This window comes from Glossina fuscipes, unplaced genomic scaffold (assembly GCF_014805625.2).
Source record: "Glossina fuscipes isolate IAEA_lab_2018 unplaced genomic scaffold, Yale_Gfus_2 1, whole genome shotgun sequence".
Lineage (NCBI taxonomy): Eukaryota > Metazoa > Arthropoda > Insecta > Diptera > Glossinidae > Glossina > Glossina fuscipes.
This window is the reverse complement of record NW_023998415.1, coordinates 4,847,559-4,869,140: the sequence shown is the minus strand read 5'-3', so window position 1 is coordinate 4,869,140 and position 21,582 is coordinate 4,847,559. Positions and strand designations below refer to the sequence as shown.

The 21,582-nt window shown below is 31.9% G+C and overlaps 1 protein-coding gene across 8 annotated transcripts in view; it reads left to right on the top strand.

The window, feature by feature from the left end:
• LOC119645199 (SCY1-like protein 2) overlaps positions 1-20,073 on the top strand; it is a 56,666-nt gene extending 36,593 nt beyond the window's left edge. For 2 of the 8 annotated variants that reach the window (XM_038045213.1, XM_038045206.1), the window contains one exon: positions 7,728-8,062. In XM_038045213.1, the coding sequence (XP_037901141.1) occupies positions 7,728-8,024 (297 nt within the window). In that variant the 3' untranslated portion in view covers positions 8,025-8,062. Of the gene's footprint in view, positions 1-4,781; positions 4,937-5,798; positions 5,817-7,727; positions 8,063-19,862 lie in introns of those variants that run through there. The other 6 variants (XM_038045209.1, XM_038045205.1, XM_038045208.1 and 3 more) reach the window with 5 other exon arrangements.
• Positions 20,074-21,582: the final 1,509 nt, after the last annotated feature.

The following is a 21,582-nucleotide window of genomic DNA, read 5'->3' as shown; positions in this document are numbered from 1 at the left end:
AAAAAAAAAAAAAAAAAAAAAAAAAAAAAAAAACACATTTAAGCTCACAACAACGCTTATGCAGTATAATGATGACCATCGATTCGGCCGTGAGAAATCGGTTTACATTCCATTTACAAGTTACACTTATTTCAATTTGATTGAATTTATTTCGCAGTTAATTTTAATGTTTTTTTTTTTTTTTTTTTTTTTTTTTTTTTTTTTGCTTACTCTTATTTTTGGGTGTTTTTGAACGCTTAACTTTTATATACCGCTTAACTAAATTTGTTTTTCAATCCTTTGATATTTGACATGAAAATTTCTTTCAAAAATTACTTCATCACTTGAATGCCTAAAAGAAAAATAAAGACGTATAACGTAACCGTACTTAAATAGATTGACTTGAATAGAAAAGTAATAAAGTTTTTCAATTTAAATTTTAGATTGCTAACATTTTAACTAATAAGAAGATGCCATTCCATATCGTACACCACATATGCTATCAGGTATATTAAGTTTTTGTAATTGTATGTTACACTTAAAGTGATTCAAGAGGATTAAGAGAGAATTCAAAATTTTTAGTTTGATTCGAATCTCTTCGGCGGCTACTCGCATTGATAAATGATGATGATAAAAGATCTGGAAAATTGCCCCAGCCAGTCCATAGTTTTCACAATAATTTAAAATGCCGATATACTACTATTTAGCGATTTTTGCCGAGAAATCTTTTTCCATATAACGACTTTTTAGAATAGGGCTTTATATGGACAGTCCGTTCAAACCATTTTCAACAGTGTTCGTTCTTGGGTCAAAACACGTCACTCTACCAAATTTCATACGAATATTTCAAAAATTGCGACTTGTAAACTTGAACACAACTTTTCATAGACAGACATCAGACGGGCAAACAAGCTTAAATCGATTCGGAAAATAATTCTGAATCGGAAGGTATAATAAAACATGGATAATAAAATAAATCCTTTTGCATGTTCCATACGTCCGCACTAACTTAATATAGCCTATACCACAAGTGGTGTAAGGTATAACAACCGAGTGAATCTCGTTAATTCCCAAAAAAATTGGCATGAAATTTAGCACAGATGACAATTTGAATGGAAACGCCCGACATACGGGTGTAGAACGTTTAGATCACTAGTCTAAGAATGATAAACTATGTATCCCCAGTCTTGGAAGACGTATTATCGATATTAGATACTCATCATTTATGATGAACTAAATTAATTTATAGATAAACAGTTTGTTTATGCGAATTTTCAATTGCACCCTTTTCATCACAGCATTTCGAATATGAAATGTAGACAACAGAAACAATGCTATGTTGTTTTTATCACGTCGGTGTGAAAGTGCTTAAATTGGCACAGGTCTAATGTTAAAAGGTTTACTAACGAACGGGTCGACAATTCCTGAAAAATTCCATCAACTTCGTATATGTGATGTAAATTTTGACTTCTTTTCATCAATTTAATAAACACGTGTGTAATGTGTCTATATGTGCATGAAATGCAAGTAAGTATCCATCATAGGCGAAGGTACATAGTTCTTCAGGGCAACATGCACATTTATAAAATTACTTTCAGATCCATAAAATTCAATCAGTATCCTTGAGGAAAAGTGGTTATCGCTCCTTAGTAGTTGTATGCCCAATTACTAAGCATTATGTCATTACCGACTGAGCACTTATCGTAGCTGTGACCAACGGGAATTCTACCGTACAGTGGGAACACAGGTCAATTTCCATCCTTTGACAGCAAATTCATTGTGAGAGTGGAACCAATAACCAGTAACAGTTTCGAAAAAACGTAGGCCCGAAAGCTCTTCTAAACTATTTATCCTTGCGTTTGCAGAACTATATCTCTTAGATATCCGGAATCTCAGATGAAAATAAGCTTCCCCATTACTTACAATAATTTTATTAAAAAGGTAATGATTTTGTCTATGCATTTCCTGTGTCCAATTGGGCGAGTGTAACCTTCGAAACTTGTTAAATCTCAGCGCACTGCCAGCGCATTTGAAATGAGCCCTTTCACGCTAAACCTGATATAGATTTTTAATAACTAGAAACATCTATTTCAGCTCTTTACTGTACTCAGTTCCTTAGCCTATTCGGTTCCTTTCATTGTAATTGTGTTGTTCTTTTTGACAAAGTTTTTAAGATCGATGATCGCAATGATCTGAAATAATCATAATTACTAGCGATAGGGACTGGACGATGAAGAATGATTGCAATTGATTGCACAGTAAAAAAAGAGCCGACCTGAAACATAATATAAACCTTGGTTCCAATATTTATAAGAGACAAAGTGAACAACAAAATGCAAAAATCAAGACTTCCAAAGGTTCACAAAAGACCTGAAATACCCTTAAGAAATATACGATTTTTAATACTTTGGCCTTTTTCGTTTTTATTGTACTTTTAAATATCTATAGCCTCGCATTGGCGAAACATATAGACGAATTCGCATACATTTTCTACGAGTGACTTCTAAAGAAATTTTGAATTCAATTCAGTGAAGAGCTTCTTGCAGGCATATAGCAATTATGATAAAAATCAATCGGTAATAGATAATTCAAACACAATACTCTTTAGTTGTATGTTGGAATGAGAGGAAAAGCATTTATTTATTCATGTCTGTGTCGATTCCGATTAATGAAAATGTTACATATAAATTTATATTTATATTAATTTCTCAAGGGATAAATATTTCATTGATACGATCCGGTTACGATTGATTTGATATTTAAGAATTGTAGGTACTTTCCATCCTACATTTTCTTGCAGCTAGGAAACGTTAACTTACGTATCGTATTCTAAAATTTAATATCTATTATGTTTTGTCTCTTTGCTTACCTACATAAAAAAAAAAAAAAAAAAAAAAAAAAAAAATGCTTTGTTATTATATTACAGATGCTTATGCGTACGCATTCACCTACGAAACACCTTTATATACACCTACATATTGCAATATAATTTATATATCTTAATGGTTGAGGAAATTACACTAACATTTTTAAATATATTAATTTCAGGAAAAAATATTGAGAGATTTTTCTCACCTGATACTGTTCCGTGGCATATACCGGGATAGATATGTTAATCGTATCATATACGAAACTGAGTGAAACATTTGAAAAAGTTCGCTGAATCTAAAATTAATTCGAATCTTTATTGTCAGCAAACAAAAAGATTTCAGAAAGCGTATTAAAAAAAACCGACTAAATTCGATCAATGGAAGAGATGTCATGTTCCTTTCCATGGCAAGGGCAGACAACACATATCCAGCTAAAATTAACAAGAATTAGTTAGGAAATTTTTAAGCATCTATCGTATAGCATACACTACGCCAAGTTTGACTGTTCTGTGCAAACGTCCGCGGATGAAGTCAAATTGATTTCAAAAAATATCTACGAAAATCAAGTTTTTCCACGCCACGCCATGTGTTTCCGAGCCAAGTTTTTCGATGATAAATCACAAATCACTTTTCCCGAAAAGTGTCACAACTTCACTAAAGAAAATTTAATAAACAATTTCTCAATACTTTTTCACCAAACTGTATTATGTACGCCCGTATATGTACACATACGCATACACAGTGCATTCTACACTTTAAACAAATACACACATATAAAATAAATTCATTTTATTGTACAATTATAGTATGTTCGCATTCTCTTCGTTTGTTTTCTTTCGCTTCGTTTAAATTTAATTTCAACTTATTTAAATTTTGTTATCGACTTGCTTTCTTCTAAGATTTGCTGTAATATCGTAATGTTGAGTGCAACGTTACAATTAAATTTCGTTGCTCTCTTTTCTGTTTCTTTGATTTATTAATTTTTTTTTTTTGGGCGAAATCCAACTTGTTATTGTACCTTGCCACCAAGAGTTATATATATAAAAAGGCTTATTACGTCACTTAGGAAACACGATAAGCCAGTATATTCTATCGTGGAAATTGAGAAAATGAAATTTGTCAAGTGTTTTGAAAGTTTCTTGTTCAAAACCACATGAAGGACATTTTTTTAGTTATACATCAAACAAATTTGCCAATAAATATATTTATGCGCAGTTAAGACTTAATATCTAATAAGGATTTTGAAAATTGTGTTAAAATATTCATTTAAAAAATATAATGTAGATTAGTTAATTTCAATTCGTTCACATGTTCTAACAAATCCTATCACGATTAACTTCAAAAGCTCACAGTCCGAAAGGAATCCTCTGTCTTTGACAGAAAATTATTTATACTTTAAATTCATTCATTTGTATTTATATATACATATATATATATATATTTCCCCCATTTATCCACAAATCTTATCGCGAGCTGCTGCACAAGTCCACAGTCAGAAAGCCCTGTGTGTACGGTATACACAGGCCATAAATTTTTACAATCTATAGAGACAGGCCGACCACTTCTCGTACAAGATTATATCAAGTTTGTTCGGATGTATACACCATTTAGATAGACTTGAGATAGACCCGATCAAACCAGAATCACACGTTCGGTCGTTTTAATGAAGAGATAAAATCATTCAATTCTCGTTTATTCTCGTTTTCGCTCGCTTCGCAAACGCAATTCTCAATTTGCCTCGATGATGAAAAAAAGCTTACATCGTACATAAGCTGAAATTCTGAATTAGTCCAAGTTTGACTGTTCGTCTGTCCGTCAAAATAAGTAATAATAAGTAAGTTCGGCCTACGACCAAACGTTTGATATCCAGCAACTTCGTCCTTGAAAAGCAACAACAAAAATTTAACTTTCTTACTCTATAATATTGAATAGGCGTGGCTGATTATTTGCATTTATGCAAAATGCGTTTACGACTCTGGACTATCAGGCACATCCGGTATTGGAATTCGCCAGGAAAACAGAAAGAGTTAATTTTAATATAAGTGCAAGTTTACAATTTACAACTTTTTAATTTAATGGGTAAACGAGAAAAATTTGAAAATGCAATGTACAATAATCGAAAGATTTCAGTTCAAAATGCAACTGAACGTAAAAGGCTAGAATTCGATTTACTTTTTATTCGAAAAAATTTCTCGACGATTAGTAGAATGTACCATGAATTTCAGAAAGAAGAGGCAGCAGTGTGCTGTCTTTTTCTTTAGAGAAATTAATTTTAGTATTTAAAATTAATAGGCTGAGTATTGGAAGCGGATAGATCGCGAATCGTTACAGTTTCAATAAAATTGTAGCTTTAACTTTGATCCGCAAGGCCAGGGCCTTCCAAATCGAGCTTCTCTTAAACCTTCTCATCTTCATCAAATGGCTACTATTTAAAGTCGACAAATTGTTGAACTATTGTTGTCAAATTCCGAATTCCAGTAAAGGGAAATTGCCTGCTTAATAGCATCTGCACTTAAACTTGAAAACTCGAATAAAACCCCTTCAGCCAACACTTTTGAGTATTGAATGATGATTCATTTAAGACAAAGAAAATTATACGGTAATCTTATCGCTTAACGTACATAATGTACATAAAAAGAATGTCAAGATTCTAAGTAGTTTTGCACATGCAGTATGTGTGAATGAATTCCTTAGTAGAAATATTTGTGGTTGGTGGGTATAACAACAACAAGTTCACCGTAGAAACTACTACTAAATCTTCTCCTATTATTTTATTTTTTTCTTTTTTATTTGTGATTTCAACTTCCCCCTTCCTATTAATCGTTGTCGTTTCGTTCTATCGATGTAGTTTGTATACGTATGTGCCGTTTTTGATGGTGTGTACATTTCTTTTTCTATTCATTTACTTGTCTTTACTTTAATTTTCCTGGCTATTGGAAATATTTACAGCTTGCACGGAGCATGTTCGTGAGTACAGATTTTCGCTTCGTTATCGACTTTCGTTGCTATCAATTTTGCCTTTGCGCTTTCTTCACACCTTTGCTTGCGTACAAAAAATTTTTTCTTTAAATTTATCCCTTCCTATTAGGCAACCTTCTCTGCAAGTGTTTAATATAATTAAATAATTTATAAAACTTTGAATTCAAATAAACTTGTATTGCCTTTTATTGCCCGACATATGTATGTATAAAATAAACCATGTAAATTTGTTATAATAATGAATTGTATAAGGATTTGTTTTATAATTTATTTTAACAATTTTTTTTTTTTTGTTAATCCTATTCGCATTGTAAAAATTTCATTTGTTTGCTTATCTGTTATCGTGAAGGCTTAACATCTCGCACGCAGTGTCACGCTATGTACATATATATGTATATATATATATAGTATGAATTAAAAATATTTACAACCCCTGTACAGGCAAAGAGGAGGCCGCAGCTCAAAGGTGAGAAGCATAAGCGATAAATATTTAAAATATTTAAAGCTTAATTCGAAAAGCAACATAAAGTTTTCTTCTTTTTTTTTATACCTTTACGACAAAGCAATGGCACATAAAATGGAATATTACTCGTAGACCTTCATCGTATTGGGATCTATAAAAAGTTGGCATTTTTTTGTACTACAGCAGCGTTATAACGCAAAACCACTCACTCCACTCCCAACCACTCAATCTTAATTGGCTTCAGAATGTTTTGTGTTATAAATAAAATTATTTTAAGCTTTAATACGTTCTTGATAGATAGGTAGGCACAAACAATATCAGTTTGCATTTGGTAAACAATTAAAATAAATTTATCGCTAGAATCTCTAGTTTCTTCATCTCATAGTATATGCTTTTTTTCTACGCTCATAGTTACATTAATAAGTTTATTGAAGGCCTACTCTTCGTGGGGGCCGCTTCTAACGGGATAATATCTTTCATCTTTCTATCTCACATCTCTTGTAGAGGATTTGTTCAGTAAGTCATCTCAATGTAAATTTCGTGTCATACAACTGTCATTGCCCTGACATTTGACGAATAAAATAATTGAGAAAATTATGTTTGGCTGTAATCGGTACTTTAGTACCCTTCCGATTTTTCTTAAAAAATACAAAAAAAAAATTTTTTTCCCAATTTTTTTGGAATAAAAGTGAAAATTTTTATAGTGTGCATGAGTTTATTTGAATAGCCAAAGTGTTCATTGCAATATAGGCGTGCCCTTGAACCGATAGTGCAAATATTCAATACCAGCAAGAATTTCCCATGGATCTATCAAAGTTGAAGGTGATATTTTCATTTTGTGATCCGAACAAAGCTTTTAGCAATTATTACAAATTAATGCCGATCGAGACTATATATACTTTATGGGACACGAATATACATACCCACGCCCGCTTCGGTGGTGGATACAGTGACTGCGTAGGAAATCGAATTCGATCTTTTTGATACTTTTTTAATATCGTAATCTAGAAACCGTGTAATATCGAAAACGAAAATGTACCGTGTATGCCTCATGTAAAACGAGCCATACGTAAGGGTAACGAATGAGAAGATCTTCAATTGAGGAGATGACAATTGAATATAATACGAACTTCAGGTAGGTATTTAAAAATTTGGTCTAAACTGCATGCATTGTACGAATTGTGGGTAAATTTTAGTATTGAATACTAATTGCAGCACCCAGGAGCAGTAAGTATAAAGAAATTCGATCCACTTTGAACGAAATCACTCTTCTTCTTTTTTTTCTTCTTATTCATTATGCATGGGTTATATAAATTGAGGCTAAAATTTTCTTATATATATTAAAAGACACCGAATAAGAATATGACATATATATGTATGACATATATATAAATTCAGTTCTTATCGACTGATTGGAAATTCTTAATCTTTCAAAGAAATCTCATTTATTATCCTCTACACAACAGGGCGGATCAATGCCAAATACTTCAAGCAGCGTGCCATTTTTGCTATCATCCAGTATGCAATCGATACGTTCACGACGACCATCAACGGTATTATCAACTGGACCATTGGGCTCGGGTACAGGATTATGGCAACAGTTGGGAAGCGGAATGGTAAGACAAATAACATCTGTATCGGGTACAGCTACTCCTGTACCATTACTAAATATAAATGGGCAACGCCAAAGTGTCCGCAAGTGTCCGTCACTCAATATAACGTTTACACGATAATAACAAATATTAAAGTAAATTCAAAATGACAAAGTAAACAAATAGAACAAATAAGAAAATTATATTCGGCTGTAACCGAATTTTTTATACCCATCACTGTTATATTAAAAAAAAAAGGTTAAAAAAAACAAAGCAAAAAAGAGAAAACTAGATTTCTATACCCTATAATATTAGAAGAGCATGGCTTAATTTTTTTACATTTTTGTTGAATGGTTTTGTGGAGATTTATATCGTGCATGTATTGAGCGGCGAGACAAAAAATCGGATAGGAGAGCATTGCAGGCGTGTCCTTCAAACGAATTCTTTTACAAATTTGTAGACGATATCTTAATTTTTGCTAACCGCAGAATACAAGACAATTGTGAAGACGGACGAACAGACGGACATGCTTATTTGCATTCCGAATTTGACACTGGTTGACAATGTATATATATGCCTTATAGCTTTCTTGAAGTTGGATTCTAGTTTTTAACAAATAATCAAAACTTAATATCACATAATACTGCCTAAGCATGGCAACATTTTTTCACTCTTATAAGGATACTTATAGCATTAGCCATAGAAGATACGTTCAAATCTTTGTAAATCTGTCTAAGCAAAAAGTCAATTTTTTGTAACTTTCAAAAACAGAGGTCTTCTCAGTTAGTTGGACATCGTATTGTGGGCATGTGCTTCGACTAATTTGGTCCATTTAGATTTTATAAACCTTCTAATGTGTGCGAGAAATTTGAAATCAATAGCTTCGTTTTTGCAACTAAGAGTATCAAGACAGACAAATAGACGGACATGCTTAAATTTATGCAGAATTTGATGCCGGCTGAATTTGATAAAACCTGTTACAAACTTTATGGGGCCTCTGAAGTTGTCTACCGGGTGTTGTGAACGTTTTCACAGACCGAACATAACCCACATCCTTTGATGATGGGTATAAAAACGATATTCGCTCCATTATATCTATCACTCAAGGCAAAAATGTGTTTTTTTAGCATACGTATATTCGTATGCGCGAGTTCTGATTATCATATCGCGGTTATATATTTTGTTGTTGTTATCATTTATGAAATTCCTTCAGTTTTGCACTACACTACAATGGCTTGGCGTTATTGTGGGATATATCGCTATAATAATCAAAATATTAGATTAATTAGTTTTCTATTAACTTGATACTTACGCCCTATAGACAGGCTGACGAAAAAGTTGCCCCTTAATCAGAACGAATTCATATAGTTTACGAACACATGATGGGGTGCATTTTTCAATTGTTTCAATTGAATTATAAAAATAAGCTTCTTATTTATCGGTGCTGGGTATAAAAAGAAAATCTTATAATAAATCTAAAATAAAATTGACAAAAAAAAAAAATAAATAAATAAATAAATAAAATATTATGTGTAAGCGGCAGAAAAGGAATAATACTAAAACCAAATTCAAATCTATGATTTATATTAAGAGAGAAAGAGTGAGTGAGAGGGGCAGAGGGTAATTTTAAGTTTACATAACTTTATATAAGTTTTATCTTTTGTAATGTAATGAGTGTCAATTTGATGTTAATGTTCACAATTTGTTGCGAAATTTAATTCTTTTCCTATACCAACGTCTAACCCCCCCCAACCCCACTGATTTTAATGTTTAAATATGTTATATGTTGATTCATAATATATAATGTATTAGTATATATTTCAAAAATTACCATAAATCCGATAGTGTTTTAGCACATAAAACAAAAACCGAAACACATCCTCTAGAATATCCCAATTAATATTTAATATTTATTATTATTATTATTATTTTTTTTTTTTTTTTAATATATATATATATATATCTTAAATTAAAATCTATTTAATAAATGTTATAAAAAAAAAAAAAATTCTTGTTGTTCGAAATATTTTCCCCTATTAATTAATATACTTAAATTAAATTTATTATCGGTACCATATTACTACAATTAGTTTTAAATATACCATATAATCGCGTATACACTCACTCGTATATACTCAAAGCCAGATGTATTGGCTCGCTAAGCTTTACTATCAAAAACAAATTTTATAAAATTAACCTTAAATGAAATGATGAACGGCTTGCATACACATTGCATAAATTAAAACAATCCTCTTCACATACATATCTACCTCATTTACATATTCCTTTTTACATTTCTTTGCACTTTGAAAACGCTTTAATCAAATTCAAAAACACATTAGACCTCCAACCGCAATCGCAATCGCAATCGTTATTATATAGACTTTGAACAATTTAATCAACGAAACAAGAGATCGACACAGGGCTTAAAACCAACTTTCTGCTTTTTTTTTTTTTTGTTTTTTAATATTTTATTAAAACAACATAGTGGGCACATCCTTAAATACTCTACACCAATCTAAAGCATCGATGTATCAAATTTCATAAAAATATCTAAATTACGAACTGTAGACTGAACAAAGCAGGGACGGACACAAGTTTAAATCAATTGAGAAAATAATTCTAAATCGATTGGTAGAATAAAAGTCGAGTCTATATCATGTCATTCTCGTCGATGTATACATAGGCACAAGCTAAATATATCCTGGTGCCACAAATCGTATAGGGTAAAACAATGTTTTCGCATTAGCAACAAAAAATATATTACTTAAAAAAGAAGACAAGGTCTATACCAATTCGCCTAACGTAGTCATTCATTCGTTTTGCTTATAAGATACCAAAAGTTAAATATCATTTTCATGAAAGACCGCATATTGGAGGATGGCCAAAACATCACGGGGCGTGATTCGAATTTTGCAAACTTAAGTTATTTCCTCCAGTTTCCGCTTTCTCATTTCATTAAATGGATTGATTTTTCTTCATGATAACTCCTATTTATTTTATGGTATGTTAAAAAATAGTCCTATGTAATCCAAATTTAATACCGTTTATTTATGTGCTAAACTGCTACAATAGATAAATATTAAATCTTTCTCTGAATGGGTTACTATTCACTTAAATCGTACATTGGGTGGGGTCTAAGAAATAGGCAGATGTGGTTCAAATGTGTCAAATTACTACCAGGAAGAAAATTTCATCATAAAATTTTAACTATTACGCTATTTTGGCGTATAACAGTTTACGTCCTCATACGCGTTGACATAAGAAGAATAGACCCAGATGGTCCAAGTTCAGCAAGGTTGATTTCTATGCCAATTTACTGTTATGAACTTATTTTCTCCGTGAAATATTAAAAATTAGACCTTTTTACCATATGAAGACTCATGTTTCGTAAAAACGGTTATATGAGGGGCTATTGAAAAAATTGCCCGAGTCGAACCAAATTCTTCATATCAACTTAAAATATCAAAGTATCTTTACAAAGCGAGTTTTGGCGAAAAATTTTTTCCAAAAAACAACTTTTCAACATAAAGCGTCATATGGGAAGTGATCAAAAAAGCGAACAGATCCTGATCACCTCTAAAAGCGTTCGTCCTTAAGCCAAAACACTTCTGTGCAAAAAATATCATCAAAGTATCTCAAAAAATGCGACCTACAGGTTGAACGGAACAGTACATAGTCAACAGACGAGCTTATAATAAAAATGATTCTAAATCGGTCCATATAATAAAAATTGGGTCTATCTTAAGCGCTTCTGGATGCTACAGGTCCTTGTGCCATATATGAAATAGAGTATAAAAAAGTAATTTTTATAAATAAAAAGACTGTACATCACTCGTGGTAAGCGACTTGCAAGAGACCCATTCTTTACCACTCCAAACGATCCAGAAAATGATTACTAACCATCTATCTGTCCAGCTGATGTTAGCCCGCTCACATTTGGATTAACCTACAGAGCCGAATTATTTTTAAATGAAATTTAACATATTGACATAACTTGCCCTAAGGAGAAAAGTTCTTATGATCATTACCCTTTTTCCTTTCGCCATTTCGAGAGTTTCTCATCAAAAGTAGATAAGTCTTGACATGGGATCAATATATAATTTTTGTTTTCTCTATCGAAAATAGATGAATAAATGCATTAAACAATGTGATGTGCCGTATTTAACAGCTGGACTTGCCTGACTATAACGTTCACGCTTGACTCCTTTAAAATTGGCAGACTTTGAATATCGATCAACCGAGCTTTAATATATATACAACTTGAAAAAAATACGCCTATCGCGTTGTTCTGTTTCGCAAAACAAACAAACGAAGTCAATGCAAATGAATTTCAATGTGGATTAAAGGATCAAATATTGCGATCTGTTCCACTCCACGATGGAGGCCTGTATTTATTTAGTATTCAAATTCAAGTTTTTCAATAAAAAAAATTTTTTTTTCTTTTTCAAAACAATATTCCAATAGGTTTCCTAAAAGTTTTTATAAAAAAGATTTCGAAAATTCAGTTTTGAGTACATGTTTGACATAAGATTCTCATCAGAGAAATGAAGGCTACAATTGACGAATCGATTAACTGAACAAGAACTGAACAAGACTAAAAGTAGGGAAAAGTAAGTGAGTGTGAACTTAAGTATTTGTTTATTTTGCTTGACTTTTTTCTTTATACCGCGTACTTATCAGAAATAGAAAACGATTTTCATATGTATTTATTATTATTATTATTATAAGTTTAGCCAGAGAGTAAAAATTCTAAGACTAAAGTCTTAGAGCACTAGTATCTAAGGCTTTCGGCTTTATTAAAAACTCTACCGCACTTGAGGTTTGAACCCACGAGTACTGAGTTGCTAGTCGAGACTCCTGCCTACTCGGCCACTCAGGCGGATCCATACGTATTTAAGTTTTGATTGCTTTATAAGAAAGTGTTTTAAATAAATTTCGATTACGCCTTGCATTAGGGTATGAATTCACATCTGCAAACAATTATTAACACTTATTGTTAATGAATTTTTTTCAATTAAATTTATTTATTTATTTTATTCATTATTCAACTACGTATAAAAATTATCAGTCGATACAAAATATCTTAGAGGTAAGCTGTGAGTAAGAACCTGATAGCGGGAGTAAAATAACAAATGCTGCTACTATATACTACGACTATTGAAACAATATTAAATAGAAATAAATAAGACTATTATAGTCTAGGATTAGGCGGTCTATTGGACGCCCTAAATCACTTCGCTTAATACAGAAATTCATTTATTTTCATGATAATACATTAGAAATTATACATTATTTTAATGTGAAGGCATGATTTTCATGAAAGCCCTCATACTGGAGGATGCTGAAAATGTCAACTCTCACGTGGTCCAAATTCAGCAAACTCGATTTACTTGATTTCAACTTGCTTCCATCAGAAAAACACTACAAGTCAGACTTTGTCGCCATAAAAGGTAGGGTGCTTTCCATGATGAGAGATGTAAGCAAAAGATCTTTTTGATCCAAATGTCAAAAATTGGACACATGCTATTTGCCCAATTGCATATGCCATTATCAGAGTTCAGTTTTCATTAGACCTATTTCTAAGGTGTAATCGAGAACTTAGACCGACCTTGTCTCAATTCGGTAAAATTATTGTTTATGTCAAACTATTATTATGTATGAATTTTCATCAAGAAAAATCGAAAATTAGATCTTTTCATCACATCAACATTCAGTTTCCGTACGAACGTTCCTACGGCAAGGAATGTGAAACGAAAAATATGTTTATATATCTCGTCTACACTCAGGACGTCCAAGTAAGGCCAGATTTCTGCTTTTTCAATATATATTTAAAATTGATCTTAGAAAAAAGCCATTGCCCACGTGTACACCACACAAAGTTTCTTCCTTCGTGTGTTTATGTATGCGTATAAGTCCTTTCTTTTGCTTTCCAAAACAAGCTGGGAGAAGGCACTTGTACCAGTAGCATGCCCATTCCCATCTCACCCTTCCACTCATGCTCTTCGACCACCTCCGCTGTCCTTCGCGGAATCATCTCCAGGAAATATTTTGCAATCGTAATACTCAGTTTGTAGCAACCTTAACGAATCTCTTCCTTCTCTTCGTTTGCATTTTCTGTACTTATTAGTCAAGAAGGTGGTACGGCAGTCAGTATGCTTTCTTTACCCCGATCTTGACCTCAAACTTTCATCTACGAGTCTTGAGCTCTAATACCGGAAAGGATTACGCTTTTTTATATCCCACTTATGTGGCTAAGCAATTAGGCTTTCATGATCCTGTTTGGAAATTCGTTGTCGCTGCTCTTTACCAGTTACGTTGTCATGGTAGCTTGGCAAACGTTAAAAATTCTTATTATAATGAGCCCCGACTGAAAAGCCACTATATGGGTTCGTCAATCTATTTGCCCCTACGATCCGCAAATGGTTATTCACTCCGAAACATAAAAATGTAGTCCTATGGGACTTGGTATTCAGAGCTGAGTCGGCATTATTCAACTTTTCCTACACAGCCAAGTTGATGATGACAAACGTAATAAGGCACCACTACCAAGTATAACATATCCTTAATATTATCATTTTAAAAATTTCTGCTTGTTCCACTATCAAATCTCCCACCATTATCTCAAGCGTTTGGCTTATATATTCAGGAGGATATGATCAAGACCGTACCGGCTACAGTCGTGATTCATGTGTATCCTTCATGGCGATCCTCCATGCACCTAATCGTCCACATAAGCGAATGTGTAAGCCACTCGTTTAAATAATTGTAGCCCGAACCTGGCTCGCCATGTAAGTGTGTGTGTGTGTGTGTGTGTGTTTGTGTGTGTCCCTTTCTCTTCCTATATAGATAATAAATATCTTCTGCACGTATCGTATAACGCTCAACTAATATACAATCCCTGCATGCCTGTTGCTTTTTATCTATTCATATACAAAATTTCATTGTTTTTTTACTTTCTGCCCATCTACAACAAAAGCCGTACTTGGCAATAAAATAAATTTACGATGAAAGAATTCATACGAATCTATATATACGTCTTATGTAATGATTTCCTAAAGTAACAAAAGTAAACATTTAAATAAATATAAAAATTATTTATTTCTTCATCGCAAGTCACTTAATAAGAAATCATTAACAAACATATTGAGTAAAGATCATTAAATGGCATTCCAATCAAGCTGTGATTAAGTTATTGATTGACAGACACTCAATAATAAAAAAAATGCAAAAAAATAAAAAAAAAATTAAAAACTTAATAATCTAAAGTTATTTAAAAATATACCTTAAATATATTAAGTTCATATAAATGTTAAATGTTATTTTCCATATGTACATCTACACGCACATATATACCCATGACATATTTACAATGGTAGTGGTTTTGTATGTATGTTTAAAAAATATTAAAAATAATTTTACTAAATATTGTTAAATATTATCTACCTACCTTTAGTCCAATTTCATTTGGTTTTTTTTTTTTTTTTAATTTATAACAGAATTTACATTTAATAAAATTAAAAATAAACCGGACAAATAATATTCGAATTGAAGCAAAACAGTCCTCAAATCCACACCCATGCAACAGCTGACGCAATTGTAACAACTGAGAATAGTAAATTCGGGTATGTTCGAACATTCGTATACATCGCCTTGTCCGATCGGGTGGGCGTGCCCGAATTTTTTTTTTTTTTTTGACAAATCGGCCATTGTCTAGGGAATGAATGTACATGGGAACTTTTATTATTGCATCTGTCGTAGTTTATGAGGCCTGAGCAAAAACCTTAATGTGTAGACTGTCTGATTTGTGCTGCTTGCTGGGTAATACAAACGTTTTGATCAAATGAATATTGTTTCCATCACTTGGTGGCAAGGGTGGCAAGGGTTGCACGAGCCTGGATAATATTTACGTTCAATTGTGAAAAACAGCATCAACTGTATGTAATCGACATATATGTAATCAAGTATTACCGGTAAGACTTCTAAAATGATGGATTTTTAAATTGCTTTGCTATTTGTGGGCGAGTTAAGTAAATTTTCTTGAACTTACATTGTAGTAATAAGTTCGAAGTATGTTTGCCAACTAGTTGAATTTTCAAGTCGATTTTCTACAACAGACAAGATAGATCTGAGTCAGAGAGGTCAGATATCGATTTACCTTGATGCATAATCAAAATGCCACAATAAAAAATAATATGCCTTCTTCCTTCGTCTATGATTGCAAAAAAGAGTTTTTTTGAGAATTCGCAAAAGAAAATTTCCAATAATTCCGAGGACGATTTAATTTACAAAACCAATTAGCCGTGGAATATAAACTATCTATGAAATATTAACGGCAAAGAAAATAAAGCAAAAAGTTTCACTTTTATATACCGAACGCACGCATTTTTAATATAAAAAATTCCTCTTATTTTTTGAACACACAGTGTTATATACACATGTATGACGATAGATAAGTGCGTGCGCACAAGGATCAAATTTTGTTGATACAAGAGCTTGCAAACAAAAAAAAACAAAAAAAAAAAAAAAATTTAAAAAAAAATGATCAACTTTTGTCTTTAACATGTCTGTCAAAGTCGTCATAAAAATCAAACAACACTTCTTTAAGTAAAGCACCATAAAAACGCACTTATCTCTCATTCTATCTATCTATCTTTAGTTGCTAAGAAAGTATCATTGCGGCAACAGTGTAAATATGCGAATGCTATAATTCTTGCATGTATGCATGCGAGTTGATAGAGATATTAATTGTATATAAATAAAGATATTGAGATAAGGAGAAATGCATAGATAGATATCAACATATCTTCAACATAACGATACAAATTAAAAACAGAACCACATTCTAATCATTTATTCCCTTTTCCTATTCTTTATCCGTTTATCCGTTTATTCGTTGTTGCAATTATTTAAAGTACATAACGATCTCATATTTGTATGTTTTATATTTATATCTATATATACATATACATATGTAAGCTTGTAATTGCATGCGACACATGCCAGACACAGATACATTTTTCCGCAAAAAATTTATTACATTTTTTAAATCAATTACAATTTAAAATGTAAAATTATGATGATGTGTTGCGTAACTTTCAACAAAATTTTTATTCAATTATTTAAAATATTATTACTGTTAAGTGAAACATTTATTATTACTTTTATACTTTTCACCGTAAAAATGCTATAGTTTTTCTCAACTTGTTTGAAACTTTTTTTTTTCTAAATAATAATGTTACGCATACATACATATACATGTATATATTCAACTGGAATTCGCGGTATTATTGTTGAATACAGTTTCACCACACACATGTGTGGGCTTTACGGAAGCTACTTTTTACAATTTCTATGGGAAAGATGTAAAAAATATGCTTCGCAACTTCGCACCACCACCGCATGCGTACATTCCGCAATAACTAATTTGATTATATATCGTATGTATATGTTAGGTAGTCCGAAATATTCTTACGGTAGAAATTAACTTTATTAAGTCATATATCTACTAAATTGCCAATTTTAAGGCGATTGAGCAAAGAAATCTTCTTTATATAAATTTACGCTGCCATCTAAATTGACAGTTTTGCTAGATATAGAATTTCGAGGAGAACGAAAGATATGCTATTCTGCTGATAAGGCAATATCAGAACTATAGAGTGGGTGTGGTAATACAACCCACATACAGCTTCAAGATCTAATAATTTTTGATTGCTGAGGAAAGAAGTAAGTGATGAAAAAACAATATTTTCTTGACCGTTACTCCTGTAAGGCCTCATTTAATTGGGTTAGTTATTAACAGTAAGTACACTGAGCAGAATTAATTGTTTCGTTACATGGCAGAAACTCACAATATACAAACCATCTATAATCTCATCATACCGACAGCAAAATCCTCTTTTCGTGGATGTCAAGTTTTGGTGTTAGTTGAGAGATAGCTTACCCTGTATGGGATCCATTTTTCATCACCAGTTACAATCCTCATCAGAAAGGGATCGTAGATGTTAAGGCGTTATGTTAAATGAATTTCTTTTATATCATGTGAAATCCAAATATCCAGCTTTTTTATAAATCCCAATCTTTCTATGTGATCACTAACACAATTGCTTTGATTTTGAATTAAGTTTTTCTGTAATCTCAGGTCATCATCAGTGATATTCGATCGATTAGAGTGCGGTGTAAAGCTTTCGCTGAAAAATTTCCAGAACGAAGTTTCAAACAAGTGCGTCCTGCTGCAACATTAATACACAGCGCATATCTCTCTGAGGGCTTCTGCAGCTCTTTTTACATTTTTTTTTCTTTTAAATACAACCATAAAATATGTCTCGTATGGGCTCTAAGTTATTCGAGCTTAGTCTATCTAGCTTCCTGAAAAGAGTTATTGTAACTTGTTGTCAGGGGAAACGGACTAAAAATTTCCGAACTACCTAATAGTTTGTCAAATAAATGCTTCACTTAATTGCATATTTGATGTGTTTAAATATTATTAACGAGAATTAAGTATAAACGGACGTGCAAACGAGCTCATCTTAAATGAAGGCAATTGAACACAATATTCATAGTTCACTTAAGAACTTTTAAGGACTTTTAAGAGCAATTTTTAGTAATATTGTTGAGAAAGATTTTTAGATCACAGAATTTTCACTTAAACTGAATATTTTTTATTTAATTGCATTAAAAAGGGAAATTACAGCAAAGAGAGTTAGAAATACTGCGTAATTGACGCTCGGACGAAGTATGGGGGTAAAGGATTAACCTACGCTTTGTAAAAGGAAAGGGTAAACAAGAGTAATTGCTTAACGATGATACTCAATAAGATTTTGATTTAGGAATAAATACGCATATATATATATATATATATATATATATATATATATATATAACGCACCTTTCAACATAAGATAACACCCATTGCAACGACAACGACGTAAAGAAAAACAGTGCATACGGGCAAGAATGACCTTTAGATACCTTACACATAAATATGCCTTTTCAATACTTTGCTTACTATGGCCATATATGTTGAGTGTGGAAACGAGTTTGTTCCATTGAAATTGATTCCTTATTATTGCATTATGAGACGCACTTGGCGCCTTCAATTTTCAGCGCCACAAATTTCAGATATAGATAAGATAGATAATGATGTGTGATATGGACCATGACAGTAAGCCTTTCTATTACCGTAACGACACATACGTAACGTAATTATATTGAGCAAAGTATGGTAACGTATTGAATTATTATCGGCCATCCGCGACTATAAACTTTTAAATATCTATATCTGGACATTGTGATCTAAAAAGTTGTCCAATCCGGACCCGTTTCAATAGGGTTTGTCCTTCGGCCAAACCACGTCGGTGTATACAATTTTATAAAAATATCTCCAAAATTTGTGACCTATGGGTTGAACACAAGTATACAAGATGGACAGTCGAGCAGATAAGGATAGATCGAGCCAAATAAGGCTTTACATGACTGGTAGTCGAAAAAGTCGTCCAATCCACACCTGATTCAATAGCGTTTGTCCTTGGATCAAACCAAATCGATGCCGCGTCAGTATAAATGGAATCAGTATGAATGGAATACATATATGAGCCACGTCTGATAATTTTTCAAGAATTGAAACACACAAAACAAAACGCAACACACACAAGTCAATTTAATTATTTACTAATAAAATTTGAAAGAGTTTTGTAAGCCACTATTTATAATATTATAATTTCAGTTTGGAATGCTATTAAATGTGGTATTAAGCTAATGCGTTCCTCTTCTTCTTTTTTTTGTTCCTCGTTAAAATGCTAATCCCTACACAGTTTGTATTTCTATGAATTCATAAATTTTATTGCATTACTTTTTATAGAATGATTTTTTTTTTTTATTTTTGCCTTTAAATTTTAGCTTTGTTTTTATGCAATAAAGCAAATTGATTTAAATTGCATTATATTCTATTACTGAATTTAATCAAAAATTTTGTTACAGTCTCAACTATTTTCGGGACGCAACTAAAGCAAAATAGAAAAATATACTAACAGCGGTCATGTTTACTAAAAAGTTGAAAAATATTATAAAACCAGAAACTTTTGAATAAAACCGAAAACTCGCTTACATAACTATTAAAACTTCAATAACTAAGCAAAATAATCTAAGAATGCAAGGGCCATGAAATACGAGAAGGCGAATAAAACAACAACCCAAAAAAAAAAAAAAAAAAAAAAACTAATAAATAAAAAAAAAAAAAAATGTATACTTAACTGAAACCAAATTAACAAAAATGATTGCATATCTGCGCATATATATATACGTATGTAAAACAGAGATGATATTATTAATTAAAAGTTTACAACTTTTCGCGTTTTACGCACGCATAGCGAAATGAATTATCCTAAACCGTATCGTCAGCATTGTCGCTATCATTCATAACGTGCCGATATCGATTTAAGGATTCCGTAAACATATCGTCGTTATTTAGTTACGTCCATTAAACGATTCAAATCATCATCGGGCGGGGTGGGGGCATAAGGAAGGAAATTTTTCTAATTTTTATGCCATAAAAATGAACATTCATTCCCGAGAAAAAGTTAATATTTGGTGGAGAAATTTCCAAAGTCAAAACACATCGTGAACTATTTTCACAAAAACAAAAAAAAAAAAAACAACAACAACAACAACGTAAAATAAACTTTAAAATTCTAGTCTGAAATGTTCTCTAGCAACTAACTAACATCTGCATCGCATACAACAAAACAAAACTCGACTACTTAGACTATACTGCCTTCGTAAAGTCAAAAAGCCAAAAAGACTCTCTCTTTAAAACCAATAAACACAACCAAAAAATGAACACTGCATACAGCTACGCACATTGAAATATATGGAAAATTTAACAATTTACAAAAAAAAAAAAAAAATACAAAATTTATTCACTTTTATAAATTATTTTTCGATTGATTTCGATCAGAAGGAGCGAGCGTACGATAGAAATGCTTACATGTGTTAGCATATGTATTCTATAAATAATGCTGCCTTATATATTATGTTGCAAATTTTTCCATAGCGCTCATCTAACATTTTACCCTGGCAGTAAACATACTCATTTAAATACTGATCTTTACACACATGCTTATAGAACATAACAATAATAAAAAAAAAAAAACTCAATCGCCTAAGATACTCTTAGTTAAATTTATTCATGACGTTTTGCTCTTGCATGCGTTAACTTGTAAATGTCTCAAAAGGTTTAAAAAATTCCATGCATGTTCACACACCCATACATACGCACACATTATAAATTATATAAAATATATCTTAAGCTTGAGGCGGCGCTGATTGTTCTCTTAATGTTTGAAAGGACACATCTCTCTAGAGAGCATCAATTAAACTTAAATGAACGATAAAAGAGAAAGCAATATTTACTAAGTCCATGTATATATATATATATATATATATAAAACAATATAAATGTGTTTTTACGCACCACGCCTAATCAGGTTTACAATGCATACTTAAATAATAATAACAATTTGAGACGTTTTAATTACGGACAGACAGTTTACACTTTAGTTTGTTAAATAAAGACTTACTTCCCATGAGAACGCTTGTGCGGTTACCGCTTCGAAGAAATACATGTTATGTAGTCTCACACACACACACACACACACACACACACGCAGTAAATGTTGGCCATTATTCTTCATACGCATAG